Source organism: Gymnoscopelus microlampas (genome assembly GCF_963454915.1).
Source record: "Gymnoscopelus microlampas genome assembly, chromosome: 6".
Lineage (NCBI taxonomy): Eukaryota > Metazoa > Chordata > Actinopteri > Myctophiformes > Myctophidae > Gymnoscopelus > Gymnoscopelus microlampas.
In genome coordinates this window covers 33,293,882-33,318,635 of record NC_139943.1, presented here as the reverse complement: position 1 = coordinate 33,318,635, position 24,754 = coordinate 33,293,882, and the positions used below count along the sequence as shown (strand labels likewise).

General features: G+C 43.1%; 1 protein-coding gene across 1 annotated transcript in view; it reads left to right on the top strand.

The window, feature by feature from the left end:
- Nucleotides 1–24,754, top strand: part of LOC311046963 (immunoglobulin superfamily member 22-like) — a gene marked incomplete at both ends in the record, with an annotated part of 32,742 nt that overhangs the window by 6,204 nt on the left and 1,784 nt on the right. Inside the window, 22 exons of the mRNA XM_084059542.1 lie at nt 862–961; nt 1,132–1,168; nt 2,918–3,086; nt 3,655–3,768; nt 3,952–4,114; nt 4,941–5,053; nt 5,231–5,393; nt 6,587–6,871; nt 7,280–7,404; nt 7,914–8,055; nt 8,822–9,029; nt 9,708–9,796; nt 10,229–10,531; nt 11,229–11,402; nt 12,335–12,463; nt 12,640–12,936; nt 13,226–13,314; nt 14,462–14,654; nt 15,773–16,075; nt 16,374–16,522; nt 16,648–16,828; nt 17,909–17,969. Coding sequence (XP_083915668.1) covers nt 862–961; nt 1,132–1,168; nt 2,918–3,086; nt 3,655–3,768; nt 3,952–4,114; nt 4,941–5,053; nt 5,231–5,393; nt 6,587–6,871; nt 7,280–7,404; nt 7,914–8,055; nt 8,822–9,029; nt 9,708–9,796; nt 10,229–10,531; nt 11,229–11,402; nt 12,335–12,463; nt 12,640–12,936; nt 13,226–13,314; nt 14,462–14,654; nt 15,773–16,075; nt 16,374–16,522; nt 16,648–16,828; nt 17,909–17,969 — 3,587 coding nt within the window. The remainder of the gene's footprint in view (nt 1–861; nt 962–1,131; nt 1,169–2,917; nt 3,087–3,654; nt 3,769–3,951; nt 4,115–4,940; nt 5,054–5,230; nt 5,394–6,586; nt 6,872–7,279; nt 7,405–7,913; nt 8,056–8,821; nt 9,030–9,707; nt 9,797–10,228; nt 10,532–11,228; nt 11,403–12,334; nt 12,464–12,639; nt 12,937–13,225; nt 13,315–14,461; nt 14,655–15,772; nt 16,076–16,373; nt 16,523–16,647; nt 16,829–17,908; nt 17,970–24,754) is intronic.

The following is a 24,754-nucleotide window of genomic DNA, read 5'->3' as shown; positions in this document are numbered from 1 at the left end:
AAGCTTAAATGGCTATTATAAAGCAATGAACTTGCGGATGCTGACATGCATCTACCGTTGCCATCTGTTTCATGGTTGAGGGATGACTTTTAAGATGCAGGGATGAAGGCTTATGAGAACATGATTCCTGACGTGGCACCGCCTCCTGCTGTTTGATTCAAGCACTGCAGGAGAGTTTTTTTTGACCTGAGAAGTTTCAGTCATGTAGGCCTAAGAGAGTTAGGCACTATAACTATAATTTAGATATGGGGTCTTCAACAGGGGGTCCGGGACCCCTAGGGGGTCCTCAGAGTTACTACAAGGGGGCTGACAAATCTTTGTGTGATAGGATTACATTTTTTTTTACATTAACCACTTGAACCCTAGCATCCCTATTCTGAGGAGAACGTTAGCTAAAAAATAGCTGATCTACAAGCTCACTTTCACTCAAGTTCACTTAGTATTGATGGTGGAAGTGGTTAAATGTCTGGAAGATACACATTAGGCTAACACAAATCCAACATACTGTACACTGATGACAGTGCTGTCAAACAAGTCTATGAAGCATCTACGAAATATATGAGCAACACCATTTTATACAATATGTAGTGGGGGGGGGTGTCCCTGCTTAACTCTCTCTCAGCTAGGGGGTCCTTGGAGTTAAAAAACGTTGAAAACCCCCTGCCTTAGAAATACCAAAATCAGCGATTAGTCTCCCTCCCGGTGAACTCAGCAGGCGGTTAATCTGTTCTGTCTGTCTCCTGTCATAACTGCAGATGTTGTATGAACAGCACTGAATTCATTAACTCCAGTGACATTTTGAGTTGCTTGCTGGCAGTGTGTGATAATAGCAAAGTGAATGCATTTCTGCCCTGCCTGCAGATCAAAAGCCTGACCCTGGAAGAGGCTGATGTCTACAGGTGCATCGCCTCCAACAGCCACGGAGAGGCCGTCTCCTCCGTATCTCTGACTGTCACAGAGAGTAAGCCTGACGCATTCATCTGAATGGTGTTATCGTGCACTCTGTCGGGCGGAAACCTCATAAGTCAAAAACTGTTACTTTTTAGGATTAGAATACAAAAATGTGAAAAAAATAGCAGATGTACAAGCTCAAAACACGGTGCGATGGTTCTTGTCTGTCTCCGTCTCTAGATCCAGCGATGCAACTCAAAAAGATGCTGCATAAACGGTAAGAACACAACACAAGCCTCTGTAGACAAATTCAAAAATACATACATAAATAACCTTTTCCAGTGAGTACTTCTTAACAGTGGTGGAAGAAGTACTCAGATTTATGTAGAAATATTTTGTTGCAAGCAAAAGTCCTATATGAAACATTTTACTTGAGTAAAAGTACAGAGGCATTGGCATCAAAACATACTTATAGCACCAAATATAAAAGTACTAACTAAACAGAACGTTTACTACTTGTGAGGACATTAATATTTTAGGACAACAATTTTATTAATTCCACGGCATTTTTAACTGTAAACCTAGAGACAAAAAATAGCAGATCTACAACTTTACGAACACGCTGCGCTGCAGCGGCTGTGAGCTTGTAGGATCAGCCATTTTCGGGTGCACGCGCCACACTGGCACGCAACTATGTGTAGCAGGGCTATGTAAAGCAATGACTACGCCACCCACACATATAGGAGTGAGGGATCCTTTGAACACATTAACAATACTGTGTATATATATATAGATATATAGGACTGAACAAGGTAAGGTTCCCCAGAAAGGTACGGGTTCAGAATGAACAGAACCAGAGGCTGATGTATCAAATGTGTCAATTTTATTCAAACAGTTGGTATAAAAATAGTCAGGTTAAAATACAGAAAGGAAGAAAGCGGTTAGTATTACTGGGAGTTCTGCAAAAGGGACTAAACTCAAGAGGCAAAGGGGCAATAAGGGTAAGGGCTTCGGGGCCTACTTGGGCCTCTAAACTAAATATACCGGAATTAAACAAATCAAATCCAAATCATGTAAAACCAAAAGCAAATAAAGTAAATAAGCAAGTCAAAACAAAATACAAATATGCAAAACCAAAATCAAAATCATGCAATGCTACTTAATGGCCCAGTATAGCTCTGTCCTCAGTCAACCCTATTGCACACAGTCCAATAGCAAAAACCCAGTCTAAATAGTATATATGGCACGGTGGGAAAAACAGTGATGGTTAGTTCAGCTCCTACAAAAATCAAATAATAAAGCATTAGACCAACCCTCTAACAATTCATCCCAGACATTAGGCCCCTATAGCAAGATGACAAAATACAGCAAAATAACAAACATACCCAATGAGTCAATATATGCCCATGGCTCCCATTGATATAGGCCTGCACAGCCACAAGGTACTGCTGCTCAAAGGACCTGGAGGCTTCTGGAAATACAGATATATATTAGTATAATTAACAACAGGCCTAATATTGTCAGCCTATCTAAACTCTTATATATATACTATTGTTACAATGAGTTATAAAAACCTTGTCATTTGTTTCAGATTGTCTTACCGAGAATTAGTCTGTACCCTCCTCATGCCTCCAGGTCTCTCTCACAAACACTCAAGCCAGGCTTCTGGCTAAACAGGAGGCCACAAATCTGGCCACCCCTCTTTATGCACTTTCCTTAAAGGGCCAGTTCTACATATGTATCAATCATGTTTTACTCTTAACACCAAACCCCTAAACCTAACCTCTAAATGTCTGTAATCCTAATACCAACCTGAATCTTCTAATTGTGTCTAATTGTATACGTATCCCTAGAAATGTTTTTTTCCAACCATGAAACCACCATTTCTCTTGTGAGGACCGTGAAAATGGTCCTCACAACGTATATTTCTCATATTCTACTATACTTGTGGGGATACTTGGTCCTCACAAACACAAACACACACACACACACACACACACTGAGGACTGTTGGTGCTGTGCAGAAGTGTGGTGAAGCGGGAGGAGAAGAAGCCTCCGACAGAAGAGGAGATGCTGAAGATCCTGTCTGGAGCGGACAGGAAGGACTTTGAGAGGATCTGCGCTGAGCACGGCTTCACCGACTTCAGAGGACTCCTCCGTAGGCTGAAGGAGATGAGGAAGAAAGAGGAGGTGGAGGTAAAACATACATATACATGAACTTAACCACTTAAACCCTCTCGACCAGTGGTTCACAAACCTTTTAGCTCAAGTTTTGCGTTTGCCCGGGAACTAGTGAAAAGAGCAGATTAACACGTCAAATTCCAACAATGCGCTTTTACATAAAACATTAAGCAAAAGAACCACGCTATAACAGGACATTTGAATTTAGTAAAAATTAAGAAAGACAAAGACACCTACCTCCTTAATAGGAAACACCTATTAAAAAACACAATATAAAAGGACCTCTGAATACAATAAAAAAAAAAGAAGTTGTGATGGAATAGAACAATTATACAGTGCAGAAGAATACGTAAAGAAATGTTTACAGTGCGCTCATTCATATACCTCAAGGTCCGACAAGGTCGAGGACATAATGTCAAGCAACACACGTTAAAATCCTCAGTTTAAACGTATCTGGTCTATTTGGCTCCAATTTTACACTCTATATATATAACTTTTGAAACCACTGGCAACAGTGTGCTCTGGTGTCTCGGCAGTGGCGGCAGGCTTTTCATATTTCATATTATTTCACATTGCATTCCAGATGGTGCGCGTTCTCAAACCCCTAGAAGACATCACTGCCAAGCCTGACAGCTATATTGTCTTTGATACCATCCTGGAACTCAGAGACCCAAACGTCAAGATGCAATGGTTCCAGGTAAAACACAGTCTGTGTTTGTTTGTTTGCTTGTGCACGTGCGTGCGTGTGTGCGTGCGTGCGTGCGTGCGTGTGTGTGTGTGTGTGTGTGACGCGTGTGTGTGCCCCATGCGGTGTGAATTTGCATACATGAAAAACGTGTGCCCGCGTTTCCCCCCTCAACTGGTGTGATTTATCATGCAGGGCACGGAGCTGCTGAGGATCCAGTATTCTCACGGGAAGTACGAAGTGAAGCAGATGGGAACCAAGCACATGCTGTGCATCTCGGCCGTGTGCCTGGCTGACACGGGCACCTACACTCTGTACGTCGGAGACAAGAGCCTGTCAGCCAAACTCAAAGTCGTAGGCAAGTGCACGGCCCCCGCATTGCATGCGCCGCTCCTCTCCCATTGTTCCCACAGTAATAGATTCATCACTGTCTCTTTTCGCTGGGAAGTTGTGTGACTATTATTTAACCACGCTTCCTTATTTTGGGGGGCGAACATGCGCCAAAAACAGCTCACCTGCAAGCTCACACACAACCTGCCGCGTTGTGAGCTTGCGGTTTTCGGCTAAGAGATTTGCTGTGGAGGGAACTTTGGTTAATGAATAAAATGCTCTTTTGTCCAATCAGTATGGTAGTATGTTGACACAATAACTAACACAACTGCAGTGGTTGTAGGTTATATTTGGTCTCCCTGCTCTTCTTTTGAATGATTCAGATCCTGTGGTAGGGTCTGACCACTACTGGTTGACAAGTGGTACTGCCTGAAGTCAAAATAAAATGTCTCCCCTGAGCGTAGAAACAATTCCGGACTCCCTCTTCCTTTGGTGTGTCGCCCTAACCTTTAACATCACAAAAACACCACAAAAACACCACAAAAGTATGCCTTACACTAACCGCACAGAGTGTATGCCTAAACCTAACCTCAAAACCACGTCCACCTGGGCGAAACACCGGGAGAAGAGAGAACGTCCGGAAACAATGCTCCTCTCTGAGGCCAAATAGCATGTGAATCTACTTTGGTATTTTGTGATGATCCCTGCACCCTCTCAGCAACCCCTCCATTGTGTTCCTGACTCATTCATCATCAGCAACCTCTTTCTCTCTGCTATTCCATCATTGTCTACCCCCCCCCCCCCCCCCCTCTCTCTCTCTCTCTCTCTCTCACACACTTTCTTGGCTCGCTCAGACGAGCCTCTGAAGTTCCTGTCCGACTTTAAGCCCATGAGAGTGACGGAGCGCCAGACAGCCGTGATTGAGGTCCGTCTCTCCAAGAAGACAGACGCGCCGCTCATATGGAAGGTTGGTGGTGCACGTCTCAAATAAATAAAGATTTATTCAAACAGAACTCAGATAGAGAGAAAGACAGAGAGAGGTGGACAGTCTCTCTGAAAAATATGAGTTTTTAAGATGAGTTTAAATCAATAAAGACCCTTATGTAAGTCCGTTTCCTGGTTGTGTTTGCTTGTGCTGGAACAGGTAAAGGGAAAGGAGGTGAAGAGAGACGAGAAGTTCGAGGTGTCCCTGTCAGAGGACGGCCTGACCTACACCTTGAAGATCAAGGACGTCAAATCCAGCGACACGGGAGACTACAGCATCAACATCGGAGACCTCACGGCCACTGTGCCGCTCTTCATAGAAAGTACGCCCGAGCGCTTGGTTTCTCTTGCTGTACCATGAAAACCCCTTTGTGTGTGTGTTTATGTTGCGTGTTTTGTTTTTGTCCCAGAAGGGTGTTGCATTCTTCCGGTCTAGTGGAAGTAACATCGCCGCAGAAACGAGTGTTCCCCACAGACTTTAAGTGGAGACGAGCAGTCGCTGCGTTTCTCCCCTGAGAGTATAGCGACTGTTGATTTCTTTCATAACTGTGCTAAACAACATCAACTCGCCTTCATCTCCCACATGAACAGTGGTGGAAGAAGTATGCAGGTCAAGTAAAGGTAGCAATACCACCATATAAAAATGCCTACTGTAATTAAACCCTCTCTTCTAGTGCCGAGTTGAAAGGGCTGAAGTGGGTAATGTGTGTTTTGTAATAATAATCAAAAAAGTAACTAGTACTAAAGTTTTCTAATAATTGTAGTGGAGTAGAAGTACAAGATTTGTCTCTGAGATGTTGTGGAGTAGAAGTTAAAGTACTGAAAACTGGAAATACTCCAATTCCAATAGTAATGGAAAAAATACATCAAAATTGTACTTAGGTACAGTACTTGAGTTAATGTACTTAGTTACTTTCCACCACTGTTCATCAGCCCACGGTTCAAGCTGGAAAGCACATTTATTATTACAGCTATATGTCTAACAAGATGCTCAGCATCCCCCGGTACAAGCTGGAACATGTGTACCGTATTATCCGGACAAGGACACCAGGCTCTCCTCTGGGGTTACACTATAACACACTCACAGTTAATTGGGGACGTGCTAATTAGGATATATATCATTAGACGCGCTCTCTACTCTTTAACACTTTCTGTGCATCTTTTGCTGTCTATTTATTGGTGGAGAGTTTTTGCTCTGTGAACAATTGTTATTAGTTAAGTTGCTTCAAAGCAGCAAGTGCAAATGTGCGTGTCTGTCTGTCTATCTGTCTGTCTTTCTGTCTGCATATATGCATGCATGTATGTATGTATGTATGTATGTATGTACGTATGTATGTATGTATGTATGTATGTATGTATGTATGTATGTATACTATAGCAATCAATTAGACATGTTAACATAGAACAAATTATATAAAAAAATTAAAGGGCTTCTCGATTAAAAAAATGAATCGATTGATCACTATAAGATAAATAATGGAACATTGCAGGCCTGATTCACTCCTCCTCTCTCCAGGGATTCCCATCGAGTTCGCCAGCTACCTGAAGAACGTGCAGGTCAAGGAGAAGAGCAAGGCCCGCCTGGAGTGTGAGATGAGCCACAAGGACGTGCACGTCCGCTGGAAGAAGGACGGACGCGACATCACCGGGAGCCCTCGCTACATCTTCGTGCGCGAGGGCAAGAGGGCAGAGGTCATCGTCGAGGACTGCGACTGGTCCGACGAGGGGGAGTACGCCATCGTGTGCACCCAGGACAATGACGAGCACGAGTACGTCAGCTCTGCCAGCCTCACTGTGATGGGTAAGGCTGGAGCAGCACTGCCACTACTATCTAGTTGAAGTGCGAGATCAGAAACTACCTTTCTCAGAGTTAGGGCTGCCACTATAAATTATTTTATTAGAGATTATTCTATCGATAGCTTTTTTGATTAATCGAATAATAGAGAAGCACAGTAAAAAATATCTATCGATGCCGTCGGGCAGAAACCTCCAGATTTTAACTTGTTTTTTTCGTAAATTAACGCCCTACATATTATAGCCTCACACAAAAGTATCAAATCCACAAGCTTGAAACGCTACACGAAGCGACCCGTTTTGAGCTTGTAGATCTGCTACTTTTGCTGTTTTGGAATTTGAATCCTGAACCTGTGTGTGTGTGTGTGTGTGTGTGTGTGTGTGTGTGTGTGTGTGTGTGTGTGTGGCCACGCAGAGCGCCTGGCCACGGTGAAGAGTGGCATGTCAGATACCAAGTGTTTTACAGGCTCCCCCACTGAGCTGTGTGTCGTCCTGGATGATGAGAAGGTGGACGGAGTCTGGCTGAAGGATGGAGTGGAGGTGAGACTACAACTACGACAAGACGACAATAACAAGAAATCAACAACAGGGGGGGGGGGGGCAGCCTGGAATCAATGCCCTACTTGATCATACTACAGCGTCACACAAAAGCATCAAAGGTAACAGATCTGCAAGCTCGAATCGCACCACGTTTTGAGCTTGTAGATCTGCTACTTTTGCTACTTTTGAATTTGAATCCTGAAAAGTAGCAGTTTTGGACATATGAGGTATCAGGTATGTCATATTCCACCCGACAGAGACGATATAATAACCCCTAAAACCATTTATGCGAATAGAGATACCTGATCAAGCTAAAGTCCATACTGTGGAAATAGGTTGTCTACTGTATTGTGCCATGGGCCATGGCTGGTCTGATTGTATTTCTTTATGTTTTCGGATTTCATACTTTGTCTTTATCAACCCTTTTTTTCGGTACATAATATATTTGAGTGTGTATTTCTCCTAAACCGTTACGGTGCGTTGTGTGTATCGTGTGTTACATCTGACAGATTACAGATATGAGCGGGGTGCAGGTGGTCAAACAGGGTGCTGTCCACAAGCTGACCTTCAGTGGAGTGACCGACGCCCACCAGGGCAAATACACCTTCAGAGCCAAGGGTGCCGACAGCGAGGCTGTGTTGACCATTGCAGGTCTGTGTGTGTGTGTGTGTGTGTGTGTGTGTGCGTGTGCGTGTGCGAGGACCAAACGTGCCCACAAGTGTAGTAGAATGTGAGAAATAAGACATTGTGAGGAACCATTTCTCCTGGTCCTCACAAGAGGAATGGTTGTTTTATGGTTGAAAAAAAGATTTTTAGAGATACGTTTAAAATTAGGAAAAGATTGAGGTTGGGGTTAAGCTTAAGATAATAGGCGTTTAAAGAGGTTAGGTTAGGAGTTAGGATTAGAGTTACACCTGATTTATACTTAGTTGTACGCCAGACTGAAAAATAGGGCTTCCATTTTTGTGTGTTCTTTTCATATTCTAACTTTTTAGTAACCGTTTTGGACATGAGGTTTCCACCCGACAGAGACGAATAATAGCACCTAGCTCTAAGGGCCCTGTCAAGCGTAATGTAGAACTTTCTTTACTCCAGTGAGCTTGCTGTGGTTCAGGACTCCTGTGAAACACTTGTTAAGAGCGACGCTAACAAGGACTTTTTTCCTGGTATCCGAGTTTCTTTGAAGCACTACATTGCTCTCTTTGCCATGTGACCATTTACCCTGTCATTTGCCGACTAGGGTTCATGCTATTTTCGGCTAACAGGGATTCTAAGGTTCAGTGGTTAATGTAAAAAAAAAAAGCGTCCTATCACAGAAAGATTTAACTAGTAACTCTGTGGACCCCCTAGGCTTGAAGACCCCTGCCATAAAGAGAATGAGGTGCTTTTCCTCAGTCTAATCTCCTCTTTTCCCCAGACCCTCCGGAGATCGACCCTGCGGTGCTGGAGATTCTAGCGGCCCAGCCTGTGATGGTGAAAGCGGGCCAGACAGCTACCATCAAGATCCCCTTCAAAGGTAGACCCCCGCCCAAGGTGACCTGGTACAAGGACGGCCTGGAGATGACGGAGGATGAGAGGACCAAGGTGGAGCGAACGGCTGACTCCACCACGCTGGTAATCAGCAGGTAAGGAAGCAGAGAAAACTGTCATGCTGGGCGTTTGGTACTGGAGTGTATGGTATTTCTCAAACCTTTCATCATCTTTATATTTTAATCACATATTAATAATGCATATAGTACATACTGTAGCTAACAGCACAGTGACATTGTGGTGAGAGTGTTGGGAGTTTGGGGGTTCAATCCCCGGCCGAGTAATAACAAAGAGAAAATAATTAATAAATCAAAGGCAGTGGTAAACAGAAAGGTCTTTAGTTGTGTTTTAAAATAGATAAAGCCCTGTTCAGATATACAAGATTTGCAGGCAATGTGTCTGCATATTATATTTTGGTGTCCTGTGTGAACGTGAACCGAATTTTGAGTGGCGGTAATCTTGTCTCTGCATTCATGCCTGCTTGGGACCTACAACATTGCAGGCAAAGTCTTAGCGGAAAGCAAGTGGCAGCATCATGATATTGCTTGCATTTTCTGAGTGCGACTTGTGTTCAATATTATTTTAATTTTTTTTACGAGTGGCAGCAGACCTGCAGTTTTCTGGAGACATAGCAGTGCACTTGTACATGAAGCTGCTTAACACACTACGCAAACAGAGGCCGCGGGCAAATACATATAATTTTGGGGGGCCTTGACCTGAAAAAGTTTGAGAACCACTGCACTAATAGAGATCTACTCAATGTGTGCATCCAGGTGCATCAGAGAGGACAGCGGTGACGTCATGCTCCGTCTGAAGAGTGACTGTGGCACTGCTGTCGCCAACCTGCACCTCAATGTGATTGGTGGGTCAAAGTGTGCAACACACCCGAGAGACATATATCAAGGCTAATTTATGCCCCGTGCTCACCGCAAAGTGAAAAACATATTTTAGGGCTGCCCTCGACTAAAGAAATTATAAGTCGACTTTAAATCGATTAGTTGATCTAATCATCAAATCTGTATAGTTGTGTTTTCAGGTTGGTGAGGTTGAGAACTGAACATTCTAATGTTGATTTCATAATGGCTACTGCATATTGAAAGTTATAGACTCATAAATTGGTCGACTAAGACCAAACAGAGGGATTAATCAACTATGAGAGGACAGCTCTACTATACATTTTGAATAAGTTATTTTCAATGAGATGCGTGGTCATACGATACGACAAAGCATAAATTAGGCTTTAGCTTTGAAATACTGTACTTCACACAAGCGATCGTGTGCCTCTTCCCTCCAGACCGGCCCAGGCCCCCTCAGGGTAAAGTGGAGTTCATGGAGCAGTCTGGCCGGTGCATCAGGATGAAGTGGAAGGCCCCCCGGGACAACGGGGGGAAGCAGGTCACCGGCTTTGTGGTGGAGCGCCGCGCGGCGGGGAAGAAGTCCTGGCTGAAGGTGGGCGAGGTGGAGAGCAGCACCACCGTCTTCGCCGACGCCAAGGTGGACGAGGGCCAGGCGTACCAGTACCGCATCCGGGCCGTCAACTCCCAGGGCACGAGCGACCCTCTGGAGACTGAGGAGGTCTGTGCCGGAGAGCCCATAGGTGAGAGCCAACGTACCACGGAAGGGGGAAACTTGGTTAGTCCATTTTCAGCTTCACTTAGCTGATGACTGCTTAGGTGGTTCTCGAGTGCTCACCGGGGGAGCACTTAGGGGTTTTGTGTGTTGCTCTAAACATCTCGATCAGTAGCAGGTATGTATCTGTGACTTCCGAGGTGGGGGCCAGGGGGACCATTTTTGTATAGGCCCACATTAATTCCTACAACAGATAATAATACTTGATTTAACGTTACCTGATTTGAAGTGAGCTAGTGAGAGAGAATGAGTATTTCTAAAGATCCACAGGTGAGTTAAGTATCATCATTGTAGGGCTGCAACTATTGATTATTTTACTACTATTCTATCAAGCTTTTCTTTTCCTTATATACATCAACGAATATAACTATAAATTAATTAGTCTGATTAACCATTTACGCCCTATTTTATTTATACTTTGTCATACAATGAAAATATTCGCTATTTTTGAAAATATATTTGATCGATATTTTTTTATAATTCATTAAATCAATTAGATCGATTAACTGTTGCACCCCTGCATCATTGTACTCGTCATCACCATCATTATCATCACCCTCATCTTCATCATCCAAATATAGCAATGTGCATGTTCCCAGTCACCTTCATTGTTCCTTCCATTCCAGCATCTGAATGCGTTTTCTTTCTCCTATCCACCTCCCCAGAGCCACCAGGCGTGGTGTCCCAGCCCCAGGTGTCCAACATCACCAAGGACACCATGACGGTGAGCTGGTCTCCTCCAGGCCAGGACGGAGGAGCTCCTGTCTTGGGCTACGTCCTGGAGAGGAGGAAGAAAGGCAGCAACATGTGGGTCCCAGTCAGCAAGGAGCCGCTCACAGGTCAGTCTCCATCTGGAAATTGGGCCGATTGGGCTGCTTGTTTATGGCAAACATAAATGTATATATATCGTTAACTTTGTGGGTTTTTTTCATAAATGAATGCCCTATATTATACCACAGGGTCACACAAAAGTATATAAAGTAGCAGATCCACAAGCTCGAAATGCGCCGTGAAGCGACGCGTTTTGAGCTTGTCGATCTGCTACTTTTGCAACTTTTGAATTTGAATACTGAAAAGTTACAGTTTTAGACATATTGTTGCTGTCGGGCAGAAAACTCCCATCTCCACATAGGCACATTTTAACTTTTTGTGTTACTTTTGCAAAAACAGCAAAAGTAGCAGATCCACAAGCTCGGAACGCAGCACGAAACGTTTTGAGCTTGTAGATCTGATACTTTTGCTGTTTTTGAATTAAATTTGAAAGTAAAAGTGTTGGACATATGAGGTTTCCACCCTTTTTTCCACGCTTGATCTGCTACTTTTGATGCTTTTGTGTGACGCTGTAGTATGATCAAGTAGGGATTAATGTACGGAAAAACGCACATGGAGATATGAGGTTTCTGCCCGACAGCGACATTATCTTGTGTTCATAATCATTGGAATCTAAAATCTTAATTGAAAACTAAAATTTGATTAATTAAGCAGCCCTACTGTCACCTGTGGGAGGAAAAATAGATACTTGTGTCTTCTTGACGTATTTGTGTGTAACTTTATCTAATCTACCGTATGTGTGTTCTACTGGTCCAGCTGTATGTGTGTGTGTAACTCTATCTATGTGTGTTCTACTGGTCCAGCTGTATGTGTGTGTGTAACTCTATCTATGTGTGTTCTACTGGTCCAGCTGTATGTGTGTGTAACTCTATCTATGTGTGTTCTACTGGTCCAGCTGTATGTGTGTGTAACTCTATCTATGTGTGTTCTACTGGTCCAGATACTAAGTGTGTGGTGGATGGACTGATGGAGGACATGGAGTATGAGTTCAGAGTGACCAGTGTGAACAGAGCTGGAGCAGGGAGCCCCAGTTCCAGCTCCAATGCCGTCATCGCCAAAGACCCCATACGTGAGCCTTCCCAGGGGTCTATACTAGGCCCCAACCATTTTTCCCTCTTCACCAAATCTCTTTGCCGAGAGTAGCCACGTTGTGAGCTTGTACATCTGCCATTTTCGCAGAATTTTCACCCCCAGAATATAAGGACACAAGGGTTCATGAACATTCTCACTTCCTCCCACCTATAGGTGCCCCCGGTCTGGTGAGGGACTTGCGTGTGTCAGATTCTTCTAACTCCTCCATCTCTCTGAGCTGGAAGCCCCCGGAACAAGGGGACGAGCCCTCTGGCTACATCCTGGAGGTCCGCCCCGAGGACGCCAAAGAGTGGACCAAGGTCTCCAAGATCCCCATCGCTGGCACCGCCCACACGGTGTTGGGACTGCAGGAACGCATGAAGTACTTCTTCCGAATCCGGGCCGTCAACGAGGGAGGGGTGGGGGAACCCATCGAACTGGACCGGGGCGTTTTGGCTACGCCCCCACCTGGTGAGATGACTACTGTACAGTCTATTATTAGCCCAGTGGTCACGGACCTCCAAATGAATATGTATTTGGCTGCAGACCCCTATTTTTCACTTAACACCCTATGTACTTGACTGACTGGGGTCCCCCAGGGGTCTATGCTAGGTCTGCTCCTCTCCCCGTTTCCCCCTACATCAAATCTCTTCGCAGAAAATTGCAGATCAAGCACACAATGTGTGGAGGTGTTGAGCTTGTAGATCGGTTATTTTTGGGTTCATGTGGTTAACATTATGTGCGACTACTTCCCATGCAGTGGCTCCCAGATTTGACATCCAGGGCAAGCTGAAGAACCGGATGGTGGTCCGTGCTGGAACAGCACTCTGCCTTCAACTCAGCTTCATAGTAAGACCTAAATCGGTCACATGCCATCCACAGCAACCAACCGCACCCTCTGTTGACTAACGCTGTCGGACAGAAACCTCTTATCTCCATATTTTAACTTTTCGTGTTTTTTTCGTATATTAACGCCCTACTATTGATCATACTACATTACATTACAGTCATTTAGCAGACGCTTTTATCCAAAGCGACTTACAATAAGTGCATACTACAGCGTCACACAAAAGTATCAAAAATAGCAGATCTACTGTAGCGTGGGCTACAAGCTTGAAACGCGGCGTGAAGGACGCGCTTTGAGCATTTCAATCTGCTATTTTTTGCTATTTTGGAATTTGAATCCTGAAAAGTAACCTTTTGGTTTGAGGTTTCCACCCGACAGAGATGAAATGTTTAATGCAGAATGAAAACGGGTGCGTTTCTACCATAAGCCATGAATCAGGCTTTGATGCTATACAATAAGCAATGAATCACAAAAAATAAGTACACAACACATCTGTTTGCATGCTATATTAAATATTTCAACAATACTCCACAGAGTGCAGGTTTTTTCCTTTCATCTAGTCAAGTTATAGCTCCCCACAGTACACTTACCTCGACCCAGAGTTGAGCATGTGTTCTACCTTAAAAGGAAGCCTAACCACTCAAAGCTGCTAAATGTAACTTTCCTCTTATACCCCGGATTTGAACCCGGTTTCCTGTGGAAGTACTGAAATGTTTTACCATTGCATTGATCTAATAGAGCATGCCTGCTTGCTCAGGGGATAAATTGAATCTTGACCATAAGGTAAACATTTCGTGTCAGATCCTGTGTCTAGGTGACATGACCTTTGACACTATCTAAATGTCTCAGTAGAAGAGCAGGGAGACAAAATACAACCACCACAAATGTATAAGTTACATTGTATTAACATACTCTATACAGATTGGACAAAATTACATTTTATTCATTAAAAAAAAGTTGCATAGTGCCACTTAAAACCCTTGCAATTGCAACTGTACTTGGACCGCTTTTTTCCCCTATCAACACCAAAAATAGGCACTCTACAAGCACAAAACGCAACGTGTTGTGAGCCAAAACCATGGCACCACCTCTTTAATGGATCAATCTAATACCTCCCACCCCCTTCCCCTCTACCCGTCCTCCTCCCAGGGTTCCCCTCCCCCGGTGGTAACTTGGCTAAAGGACGGCGTTCGAACCAGCGGCAAGGAGGCCATCACTAAGAGCAAGAGTCACTCTCAGCTGCTCATCTCCTCCTCCAAGAGGTCTGACTCTGGCGTCTATCGTGTCCAACTGAAGAACCCTTATGGAGCGGTCCACTATGACGTCAACGTCAGGGTGACAGGTACGCTGTCGGGTGGAAACCTTGCATGTGAAAAAAACTTTACAATGTAACACAGGTTGTTGTATTTAGTCACACTTTATTGGTAAAGTATTTATAAAACCACAGACAAACTTACTCGCTTTCAACCTGGCGTCAAAAATTGGTGCCGCTGATAGCCAAGTGTACCACATAGGATCTGATTCTTAACAGCGAGTCCTAAATGGTAAATGGTGCATTTATATAGCGCTTTACAATGTGCATCACACACACACGCTCTACCTCCTGGGTTTGATTCCCGTGCCCGGGCGGACCTTTGCTGCATGTCACTCACAGACTCTCTCTTTCTGTTTTCTGTCTTTCTACACTGGACTCTCAAAGGCAAGAAAAATAACTTTCCCCCCAGATCTACAAACTCAAATGTCACAGCTTGTGAGCTTGTGAGCTTGCTGATTGGTTATTATCACACTGTCATATGTACAAAGTATAAAATAGGCATTAAAATGGAAAAAATAAAGATAAAGATTCTGCCTGACAGCGACAATATGCACAAGTTGGCCATTTTGCATCACACGCTGGATAGGAAAGCAATTTCCTCCATTGCTGAGGCAGTGCTATGTGTTTATGCAATCATACTGTGCGGCTAATCCCTGACAAAAGACAGCAGTGAAAACGACACATTTCTGGAGGCAGTTTGAGAAACACCAGTGACGGAAGCTCTTTGTGCCCTTTTTCTTATGAAACCTTGATCCTTAGAGGTTTATTTCTGGAATTCTCACTATTACAGCTATAGAAACTGACTATAAAAGACTAGAACATTATGTGGATCTTCTCGGGATCCAAAGAAACAGTATGGCTTAAGGTTGATCTTGGACTTGCACGGACTTCAAGGTTTCAGCACGATCACAGCCCCATTGTCTTACGTTATACATTTTAAGTTAAATATTTGAAATATATATAAAACATGTGTGAAACGAAATGAGTGGAACTACTTCTGTGTGTGTGGTTTGTGAGATTAGCTCCGGACAAACTCACACACAGACCCTCTCATAGACGCCTAGCCTCTTGCAGAGCCACAACCCCAAAAAAAGGACATTTTCATCTCCTTGTGCTCCTCTCTTCTCCCTTTCTTTTTTGGCCAGACTTCCCCCGTCCTCCTAAGAACCTGTGTCTGAAGGAGGAGGTTCCAGGCACGGTCACCCTGCAGTGGGACCACACCCCTGACCTGGAGGATGACGAGGACACACATTATGTCATCCTCAAACGAGACACCAGCACCGCTTCCTGGTTCACTGCCGCCGAGCGCATCTACAGCAGCAAGTACACCGTCACCGGACTGCTTCCTGGGAGGAAGTACTACTTTCGGGTCCTGGCCCAGAACTCCATTGGAGACAGCGATCCTCTGGACTCCAAGGAGCCCATGATCATCGCCAAGGAGCATAAAGGTGGCTAGTTTGCTCAGTAGGGCTGCAACCATCGATTGTTTTGTGATTATTCTATTGTACTTTTTTCGATTAATTGTATAATGAAGAAGCACGTTTTTATTCATTTACATTTTTTTAGATCAACGAATCAACGCAAAATAATTCTATACAGATTTTTCATAATAGACAAAATGTATTTGAAAAGAGTGTTTCAGTTTATTAGTGTTAATGTATGTGTGTGTGTGTGTGTGTGTGTGTGTGTGTGTGTGTGTGTGTGTGTGTGTGTGTGTGTGTGTGTGTGTGTGTGTGTGTACCTCAGAGGCCATCGGCAGTCTCATGATGAAGGAGTACAAGGCACCATCTCGCCAGGTGAAGCCATCCTTCCTGCTTCCATTGAAGAACCATGCTGTCAGCAGAGGACACGACTGCACCATGAGCTGTGCCTACCAGGGCATGCCTACTCCACAGGTATGATGGAGATGAACAATTGCACACCTAAATGAGCAAAATGTATAGTTACCAGCCGGCATGACGTGTTTGCACAAAGGACAAACGCACAAAGTATAACGTTTTGTACCTCCGGTGGTCTGCAGGCGTGCTGGTACAAGGGAGGAGTGAAGATTTCGGACTCCTCTCGCTTTTGGCACAGCACCGCCAACGGGGTGTGCACCCTGGTCATCCCCACCTGTGGGGTCAAAGACAGTGGAGAATACACACTGGTGCTGGAGAACCCTCTGGGAAGAGCACAGTGCTCCTGCAGCCTGGTGGTCTTTGGTATGTACTATGTACACTGTAACATCCTGTGTGTTATTATAGCTTTCATGTCATACCTGCTTTGTTATCAAACAGTAGTGGACCCACCCACAGGATATCGTCTCTGTCGGGTGGAAACCTCATATGTCAAAACTGTTACTTTTCAAGATTAAAATTTTAAAAAAATAGCAAAAGTAGCAGATTTAAAAGCTCAAGCTTTCGAGCTTGTGGATCTGCTACTTGTGATGCTTTTGTGTGACGCTGTAGTATGATCAAGTAGGACATTGATTTATGAAAAAACACAAAAGATTATGGAGATAAGAGGTTTCTGCCCGACAGCAACGGTATAAATGTCTGAATAGAAGAGCAGTGAGACCAAATACCAGATGAGGGACAAAGTACCCGTTTTGCAAGTCCAAGTAGAGTCTCAAGTCTTTGCTCTCGCGTCCCGAGTCAAGTCCAAGTCCTAAACCTTTGTTCCAAGTCCAAAACAAGTCATAATGCCAATTAATACGTAAAGATTTACTTAAATCCCTTGCATTTTTCTGAATTTGTATTTATTTTCAAACAAGGTTTCTTCCAGTCCAACAGAACATAGTGCTGATACGGTACTTTTAATTTCCTCCTTGAGGACAGGGTATAACCCAACTATTTTACATGGCAAGGTAATCATCTTAATTCATTAATTCATCTTAAATTTAAATCATAATTGTAACTCATCTATGATTAACAACTCATTTATGATTATTAGCCTTTGGTGATTGGCTTGGATCATTTTGATGCCCTTTCGGGAACGTGGTGTCCTACGCACAACGCATAGTCTGCGTGTGTTTAGCGACGGCACTGATTAGCGTCCAAGTCAAGTCCAAGTCCAAGTCCCTACCTCTGAACTCTGAGGAAAAGCTATGGATGCCAATTTTATTTTAACTCTGCGAGTTCACAAATGTTACTTTTGTACACTCACAAAAGGATAAATGAACACTGGGAGAACTGGTATGGATAGATCATACTGTAGATACGCTAAAGAGGGGAAGGTGGAGATAGAATGATGGATGGAATGAACTGTTGCTGACCGGTGCTTTCCACCATTGTGTGTTGCAGACAAGGATGACAACAGCCACTTGGAGAGCCTGACTGACCGTGCAAACAAAGAGAGGATCATGTGAGAGGGCTACCTGGTCTGCAACAGCAGCGCTTCTCAAACAGAACCCCCAAATTAATATGCATTTGGCCCCCCATCAGAAAGGACAGTGTGCCACAGGGACCCCCATACAAGATTTGTATTGTTAAAAATGTTAAATATTCAAAAAGAATGAGCAAATTCATCTTTATAGGTTTAATGCGATTAAACTGATATGCTACATTAACACATTTTGCTGGAGACCCCCTGGAAACCCCTCAAGGACCCCTGCAGGTCCCCAGACCCCACTTTGAGAACCACTGTGCCAGTCACATGCCCTACTGGTGGTCTACATAGACTCTAGGGTATGTAAGGGACAATAACATGGTATCCAGTGAAATGATGGATTGAAACTGAGGGATTTAGTAAAATGTAGTGTTTTATTTTCCTGGTGTTTACAACAAAATCCAACAGGGAAAATAAAAAGTGCAAAATAAAAATTCACAGCAAAACCCCAAAAACTACTATCTAAACAAAATCACTTTTTTTTTTTTTTACTAAACGATAAAAAGAAAACTGGCACTCACACCATAAAATTCATACGTGTGAAAATGTAAAAGGTACCCCAAATCTTACCCATTGTTTCCCTGATAGGAACAGAAAAATACAGAAGGCTAGACACATGCACTAAACCGTCTTGGATTGAAGATAACAGAATGTAGGCCAGAACAACAGAACTGTCTCTCAGGACATGGCAAAAGGGGACAAAAGCAGGTTATCAGTGTGCACAGGTGTATTTATTTTAGGCGATGGAAGATGATTGGTGAACTGATGATTAGGGAACCAATCGGGTGGTGAGGTGGAGTTGACGGTTGATGGAATGATGATTTTCATTTGACCAATTTGCTCAGCTCTCTCCGGTAATATACCAAATGGACACCAGAGGTCAGCCCAGCTCTGGTAATGTTTATTGACAGTCTGCTCTGTAAACACTAGTGTGTAAAGGGATCATTATTCAGATACATTGAAAGAAAAAGAGAGGTGATCCTCTTTCTGTCAACCATTCTAAACTATTTACATGTGCAGCTTTTTTCTACTTTAACCACTTAAGCCCTAAATACCTTGTTGTACGACGAACAGCGAAAGTAGCAGATCTACAATCCTGTCGATTTTTTTGAAAATTACATTTTAAAAAGTTGTAGATATTTCTAGAAATGTTTGGAAATGTTTAGAATTTTCCTTTGCTATAATTACATGCCCGAAATAAGGACGCCATGTTGAAAGTGGTTAACCGCTATTCTATTTCCTGTGGGTCAGGCTGGGTGCCTATTAGTAACAGCATCTATTTTGGAATCAGCGTTATCCTCCGGAACATTGCACCCAGTCCCAATAATACCATTCACTCAACCCAGTCCACCATTGCGAGATGGATTGAGGAGAGTGTGTTGTGTTGCAGAACAGTCAGAATGGACTGAGAGAAGGAGTCATGACCCCTCTCTCTCCATCCTTGCGTCAATGTCCTGGCTCCCACACACTGCCTTTCTACAGAGCCACCAGTGGACTTGGCTTGCATGACACATCGATTTAGCACCGAAAAGCAAGAAGCCTACGTCAATGACACCTTATGACGCTGGGCTTTTCAGCAGCAGCTTGGCAGGGTGGACATAGTTTGGTTGGAGGAGGGAAAGTCTGAATGGTCTTGTTTTCTTTTTTTTGTCAGTGTTTTGTTTGCAAGAAGGACACCAAGTGGGTGGTTATTGGTTTCATTTGCATGAATACATTTGACTGAGGGAACACAGGGGGAGGAGGCCATGTAAATCTACTGGGAATGCAAATAGCAGCTCAGCATGTCTCTGCTTTGTCCCTGAACAGAGAGATCTGGGCACGACTTGAGATGGTTGTCATTTAACCCATTAAAACCTGAGGCCGATTCTGCAAATGCCTTCTAAATCAGTAGTTTTCTATTTTCTAGTTTTCATTCTGCAAAAAATAACGACGTGTTGCAACAGGTTGTAGATCTGACATTTTCAGCAACGATATTCAGTACCAAGGGAAACAAGGAGGCAGTATAGACCCCTGGGGGACCAAGTAAGTCAACTGAGTAAATATACATGGGTTTTAAGAGGTTAAGGAAAACCTCTAATATTCAGAATCACCAGACACTGGAAAATAGTCTGTTTTTTTTTGCTGCGTTCACACTGGCAGCTGCAAAGGTATTACAGGCCACCATTGTTTTTCAATGGAAGCCAGCGAACATGAAGATACAAAGATACACCCAATGTTTGTAGCTGCTACAAAAGTTTCAACACAACACCTACAAAGCTACAAAAAAGTTGAGCTGGTTTCAAGCCACAAACATGTTGTGTAGTTTTGTATCTTTGTACCTTTTGCATTTGCCAGCAGTGTGAACGCAGAATGACTCCTGTAATTTTCCTCTTTCACACTTCATCACAGACCTGCCTGGAGAGCATCTCTACGTGGGGATGTCATTACTTCAGCTGAGCTGTTCAGTGCTTTTATAAAAGGCACTCACAGAGCGGCCTTTTGATGGCTGAACCTTGGCTGCCAGTGAATAGGATGCATTTGGGAGAGGAGGTGGTTGTGTGCGCGTGTGTGTGTGCGTACGTGCGCAAGCATCCATCTATGTGTATTTGAGAGAAAGGGAGAGGGTGAGAGGAGAAAATGAAATAGAGCTATTAGGCCTGTAGGGAGAGGAAGAGGGAAAGCTTCATTTGGTTCGGAAGCTGGATGCGTTCCCACAGGGTTCAGCCCTGTTCAAAGGATGCTTTCCGCCACGGCGAGACAATGGAGTGTAATAGAGCAGTCACTAGAACAGTGCTGGCTGCTGTCCTCTGGTGCTCTCCGCACTACTGCTACTTGAGCTGCCAAGCTTAAGTAAGATGATACAATATAGCATGGATTTATTCTTAAGTCAGAGATATTAACCCATTTAGACCTGAGGCCGGTTCTAAAAACGCCTTCTAAATCCTGACCTAAGTTTTCTGAAAAACTTCAAATATTCATTCAAAAATTACGACAAATGTATGTTGCTATATTACTCAAAAACAGCCTAGGTCTATGTATGTATAATTTAGACACATACGCTTTTGTTTGAGCAGCAACAATAGCAGATCTACAAGTTCACAACGTGTCATATTGCGAACTTGTAGATCGGCTGTTTTCGTCGTATGACGTGTCAGGCTTGTTTTTAAACCAACCTTGTGTAGACGTGTTTGGAATGGTTTGGAATTTAGTATTTACCAAAATTCCACAAAGCTTGTCATGTTATATAGAGATGACTGTTTCTTGATGAATGAGGGGAACCATTTAGAACAGTGGTTCTCAAAGTGGGGTCCGGGGACCCCCAGGTGTAGCATCACTATCATTTTAACCACTTTATCCATTTATATGTTGACTATTCAAAAATAGCAGATCTACATAGCAGATCTACAAGCTCACGTTCATGCCGCACTGCGAGCTTGTACATCTGCTACCTTTGAAACATTTGTAAAGATCTTGAAAGTATTGGAAAATGTGGGATTTTTTTCAACACAAATCTTATGGGGGTCCCTGGCACAAAACATTTTCAGATGGGGGTCCGTGGTGAAATACATATCAATATGGGGGTCCTTGATAAGAAAATGTTTGAGAACCACCGATTTAGAATGAGCCACAAAGACGCTGTGAGACAGTGTTCAAGTTGCATTGTAATTGCATTTATTTCTCCAATACATATTCACATTCATAGCAGTTTTCTACAGGAAAGGATCAATATGGTCCTTAATCTCTATACAGTCATGAGGGAAAATAAATCACAAAAGTGAAAGTTGAGGACAAGGTAACATAATGCAGTACAGAAGAATAACAAGCATCCATTCATAAAACAATGTCAGCCTTTCTTTTGTAGTGGGCTTTAAATAAAGATCAAAAGCTATTTGTCAGAAACCATCCCAGTTTTTTCCCTTCCATGCTAGGGGGGCTAAACAACAGGCGTTTTTCCGGAGCTTTTTCTGAGAAAGAAAGGATAACACCTTTATGGAAACTCTATACATAAGGTCGGTGTAACACTTCAAAAGCAATTAATGCCATTAAAAGAAAAGAAAAAAAAACTAAATATTCCTTTTGTTTTCAATATAAATGTATTCTCACGAGAGCTTTACTCTCTTGTGAATAAACATCAAAACAGCATTCATCTCTACTTGAAAAGAAAATGAGAAGGGAGATAGGAAATTGAAGTGTATACTTAGTAAGAAGGAAATACAGTACACAACAAAACCCTTTGTTTTAAATATGACAGAGGCTGAGTTTCAAAGAGACATTTGACTGGCCTTTAGTCAGGCAATTCAAAAAGTGCACTGTACAGTAGTACTATGAGCTTTTCTTCTAGTAGCCTATTATACTGTGTGAAAAATAAAGACCAAAACAAAACATTCCTCTGCCTTCTTGCATTGAGTTGATGAAGACAAATATTGTGTTTCTCTTAAAAGCAAAACCATGCATGCAGCAAAGAATGCTGATGGGTCTGTTTTTACACTTTCAGAAGTCCAGCTATAAACACTGTTGATTTTACTGCGTTGCTTCGTTGATCGTGAAGCTGTTCAGATGCAACACTTGCATCGGCGTGATTCAAACCTGTACCGGTCATGCATACATAATGAAACACAAACACATTACAGCTCTATGTGTGAATGTCAGTCACTGCATGGTAATGGGACATGGCGCGAAAACAGCAAAAGGCGAATTATAATAGATAGATAGGAAACTTTTAATCGAGGGGAAACAAAGTGCCAACTTCGTAAGAGGAGCAAGTGAAAGCACAGCTCTCTTTCTATCTACAACTACTGGTTCCAGCTCACCCTTGGGACAGTGCACGCCGTGCCCTGTCTAAACTGGTCTCCCACCACAGACCCTCTCAGGTCCCTTTCTCTGCACGTACAAAGCCCTGAACAACAGGGGCTGTTGAGGGACCGAGGTAAAGTGATGCGCCTCCTAGCCCTGCCACCTGTGGGGGGACAGGATGGCAGCGCGCTATCTTCTCCCTGTGTCACATTTCACCTCCTCACCTACTTCCAGCTACAGTATCTCAAAACAATAGCCTTCTTTTAAAATGTCATGCCCTGAAGAGCACCTGCCCTACAGACAGGGAACTGTCTGTTCCAGACAATAGGCTGATTGAAACGCAAGCAGGCCTCCAATGGACTACAGAGGTTATACTCACCACTATGTGAGCTTTGGTTGGTGCCAGCATAAAAAATATATACTTGGCCTACTACGCTTTACATCATAATCAGGAGTGACTGGATCTAGTCTGGGATTTTATTTTCAAAAGATTTATTTGAGTATTAAAAATTAACACACTGCACTGCAGTCATTACATGCATTTAAAAAACATTCTTTGATGGGACAACTTGACCCGGTGTTGTCATTTCAATAAAGCTTTTCCTCAAGGCTACATACTTTAACCACTTAAACCCCAGCATCTGTATATCGCAGAAAATAGCAGATCGACAAGCTCGTTGTGAGCTTGTCGATTGGCAATTTTCAGCAAAAGCTTTCCCCACAATAACAAAACAACATTGTTCATTAATCGTAATCGAGGCAAAAGTTTGAAGTAATCGTGATATTGATTTGAAGTCACATCGCCGAGCCCTAGATAACACTGATGTATGATTGCATTGTGGATGAATTCATGTTCCCTAGCAAGCCTCTTAGAAGAGGGTGTCTTTCAGTGCAAACAACATAATGCCAGTTGGAATCAATACTATGCCAGGCAGTGGAGCGGATGAGATGAAAAGAGTATTTTGAAGGTCCACTGCAATGAGAATTGCATTTCTCAAAGTCATGGTATAATACAACAAAAGACCAGTTCATGTAAAGTTACCCAAATTATTAGAACTGTTCGCATTGTAGAAAACACCCTTTTACAAAATCTCTCCATGGCTGTCAACAAAATCTGATCTGATTTAAGAGTGCAATCTACTTCCTGCTGTAAATGATGTACTATATCCCTACACCTTTTAATAGATGCGCTGAACAGTCCACAGTATAGTTAATAATCTACTTTCCCAAACAGGCAAATTCTCCGTTCCGTCAATGCTGAAGTTGCAACTTTGAACATTTTGTTAACTAAGGACAAGTAAATAAAGCACACACATCCACAGTTTGAAAAAGCCAGGTGCTGGGCAGTAACAAACATCAACAAAAGAAGAGTTCACACACTGAATCAAGCTCTAAAGATACTATTTATTACCATCAAGGTCATAAATGGATGGTTTATGACCTGGGCGATAAATACTATGAATACTTGATCCAGTGTGTAGACTTTATTCTTTTTAGAGACTGTCACTCAAGTCAGTCCTTCACCTTTTGTACCATCTAACCACCAAAGACTAAATTAAACAACGCTTGTTGTGCTATAAATCAACAAGATTGTGTCCTGCCTGGGTTGCAGTCACAGTACTGGATCTTTAAGCGTAATAAGATGCAGAGTACATGTGTCCCTGATAGTTAGATAGGTAGGAGCACAAGACAAGAACGGACAACCAGACAGACAGAAAGACAGGCAGACAAGGCAAGACAGCCTGACAGATCACGCCTGTCTGACTAAGCTGAAATATTGTGCTGACACACACATTGCCAAAACCATGCATGCACTATGGATGGAGGGATACTTGGGGCGAGCTGTCAACATAAGACTGTACAATATTATTAGACATTCTCATAACCACGACTAGTGTCAACACCATAATCTGCCTGCAGATATGGCTGAGTAGATGATGATGTGATATAAATACCTTGTGAAGTGTGAGTGTCTTGCAAGCGCATGT